The sequence below is a fragment of the Caenorhabditis briggsae genome (assembly GCF_000004555.2).
Source record: "Caenorhabditis briggsae complete genome, chrIV, whole genome shotgun sequence".
Classification (NCBI taxonomy): Eukaryota; Metazoa; Nematoda; class Chromadorea; order Rhabditida; family Rhabditidae; genus Caenorhabditis; species Caenorhabditis briggsae.
Window position 1 is genome coordinate 4,661,917 of NC_013487.2, and position 2,715 is coordinate 4,664,631.

Here is a 2,715-nt window from a genome sequence, read left to right on the forward strand (position 1 = left end):
AAATAACGCAGGAGAATCTTATCCTGACGCAGTATCCGTTATCATCTTGCTTTCTCAGTTTCGGTTATCAACTCTTAGCAGTATCCGTTATCATCTTGCTTTCTCAGTTTCGGTTATCAACCATGATGCCTGCGGCTGCTGACTGCCAGAATTTGTGTACTGGCAAGCTTCTTGACTCTTTCATGGTTCCGGAAACACGGTTGGATACTTCATGTGGGCCCGAAAAAGTTAGTGAACCTAGGAAATGTCTACTGGACTGATATTGAGGCCCTAGAGATTTTCTAATAAGAACTTCTGATCTTCCAGCTGACAATCCAGACGGTTCAACCGGAACTGACCTTAAACGGCGGCTCGCACCCACCCGATGGACCCAGGCAAAGTATTTTTTCAGAAATGTGACCTGAATAGTGAGAGGCTACTTAAATTTCAGTTCCTGGTTGACCGGTTTCACGTTTTTCCGGTGCCCAGCCACTAATTCCTAAAGTGGCTTTAAACTTATGTTACGGTTGCAGAAACCGATTTTTCAGCTTTTGTCCGGTTATTCCGTCAGTTTTAAGTATAAAATTACCCAAAACATTTTCGTGGGGTAATTTTGGATGATGATTACGATTCTGGTTTTATATTTTCGAAAAATTGCGATTTTAAAAAGTTATAGCTAGATTTTTTGGTGGCTTTATACTTATGTTACTTATTTTTATACTTATGCACTGTATATCATTTCACCAGTTAAATAAAAACTTTACAAAGCAAAAAAACTATTTTCTGTTTCAACGAAGTACTTTTTTGTTGGTAGTTGTTTGTAATCCATTTTATTGGCAAATTATTAACACATTATTCTATACTTTTCTAGAATTAGGTATCTTCTAAGCATTCTATTAGGTTGGAAGGAAAGTAACCGTCCCTTGTTTTATTTGTGAATAATACAAAAGAAGGATTAATCCAAGATTAGCAGTATGCACCGTCGTGGTCCACGACATGTTGGCAATGTTCAGATAACTTGTGGAGACAATACCTTCAAAAGCCAGCTAGCCGCGAATCAAAGTATTCATTTTTCCTGTTTTTCACATAAATGGTGCAAATTTTCGTATTCTCTAGATGAGGTTGTATCTCTCCGAATATCCAATAATCTGATAGAGCTCAGTCGGGACTATAAGTAGGTGAGGGAGAACGGTCCCGCTGAAGCTGCTCAGGTCTGACTTGACTGCAGGTAAAGTCACGCCGCACCTGAGCCACTTTGGCTGGACGGTTCTCTTTTACCCTCGTTAAAGACCTGATTCAGCTCTATCAGATCATTGGTTATTCAAAAGTATACAACGGCATCTGGAGTTTAAGGACTTTAACACACTTGATGCATGAAAAAATGGACTGGAGGGATACTTTGGCTTGCCACTAGATGGCTTTTGGAGGGATGGTACCCACAAGTTACCTGGATTATTCTTGTGTTTGTGTTATTTACTAATAAAACAATGGACAGTTACTTTCCTGCCAACCTAATATTTTCAAGGGATTCTTCAAAAATTTCCATATTCGTTTGTGTTTTTTCATACCAATATTTCAAAACAGTTTTCAAATTAATATTGGAACTACAATAAAAAACTTTCTTCGGTTTCTTATTATTCAACTTTAAAAAAACATTTTTCTGTTTCGTTATGCTTGTTTTTAGAGAGATTCTATTGTATTTCCAGTGCTTCTACAATTTGAAAAAACAGAAATACTCACAAATTGCGCCATCGACAGTACCAATCCAGCAAGAAACTGTCCCAAATACAAATTCCGTGTCATATCGGCTCCATTTAAATCAGTGATGTAGACAGCTAATCCCACATAAAAGTACCTAAAATCACAATCGAATCTGAGCAAACCAAAGAAAAACTCACATGAACAGGATCATAAGAAAACTAGTTCTGAGCTTAGGATTCATCAGAATTCGTTTCGGTGTCACTTTCTCAAATGCAACCATTTCGTAGTTATTATGATGATCTGCTGATACTCCACTGATTCGTTCAATTCGTTTTCTGGCTCTAGAAGCTTCTTCATATTTGTCTTTTTGTTCCAACCAAATTGGACTTTCAGGAAGCCACCAAAGAATTGGGAGGGCTAGTGAAGATATTGATGCGGATACAAAGGTGGTTCGGGTCCATTCTTGTGATATGTAAGCGAAGAGAACTTGGATCATTCGAGCGTTTGGCTGGAAAAATGGGAATATGGATTGATAAAGTGACGGAAATTCAGATGATCACAAAGTTTAAGAACAATCCAAATATTTGAACTTGTTGAAACATAAAAGTAAAAACATTAGCTTTTTCCGAAAGTAAAGATTTGTTTTTCACGATGACCTGTTATTCTCTACCCTACCATAAGAAGAACACTCATGCTTTCAAATTTGACCTTATTTAGTTTCTTGTGAAAGATTAAAAAAAAAAAGTTCGCTGATGAAATTTTTTTTGTGCTTTTTGGATTGTTTGTCTGTTTGATCAAAAAATATATAAAAAACGCGAAAAAAATTTTTTTGATCGAAAAAAATCACATAAGGGTCCCCCCTTATGTGTTTTTTGGAAATTTTCAAAACTTGTGTAATGACAGGCCCCGCCGGCACAAAACGTTGTACTTCTACAGTGCCCAATTTGAATATCAACAGAATTGTGGGGCATTTTATAAAGTGTAGGTTCTCAGACTCAATGTTTCATTGAAATGACTTTAAAACAAAGAAATATT

At 36.7% G+C, this 2,715-nt stretch overlaps 1 protein-coding gene across 1 annotated transcript in view; it reads right to left on the reverse strand.

Moving 5' to 3' along the window:
• The window catches only part of CBG21731, a gene marked incomplete at both ends in the record, with an annotated part of 8,098 nt that overhangs the window by 4,028 nt on the left and 1,355 nt on the right, over positions 1-2,715 (reverse strand). Inside the window, 2 exons of the mRNA XM_002632926.2 lie at positions 1,720-1,834; positions 1,878-2,188. Coding sequence (XP_002632972.2) covers positions 1,720-1,834; positions 1,878-2,188 — 426 coding nt within the window. The remainder of the gene's footprint in view (positions 1-1,719; positions 1,835-1,877; positions 2,189-2,715) is intronic.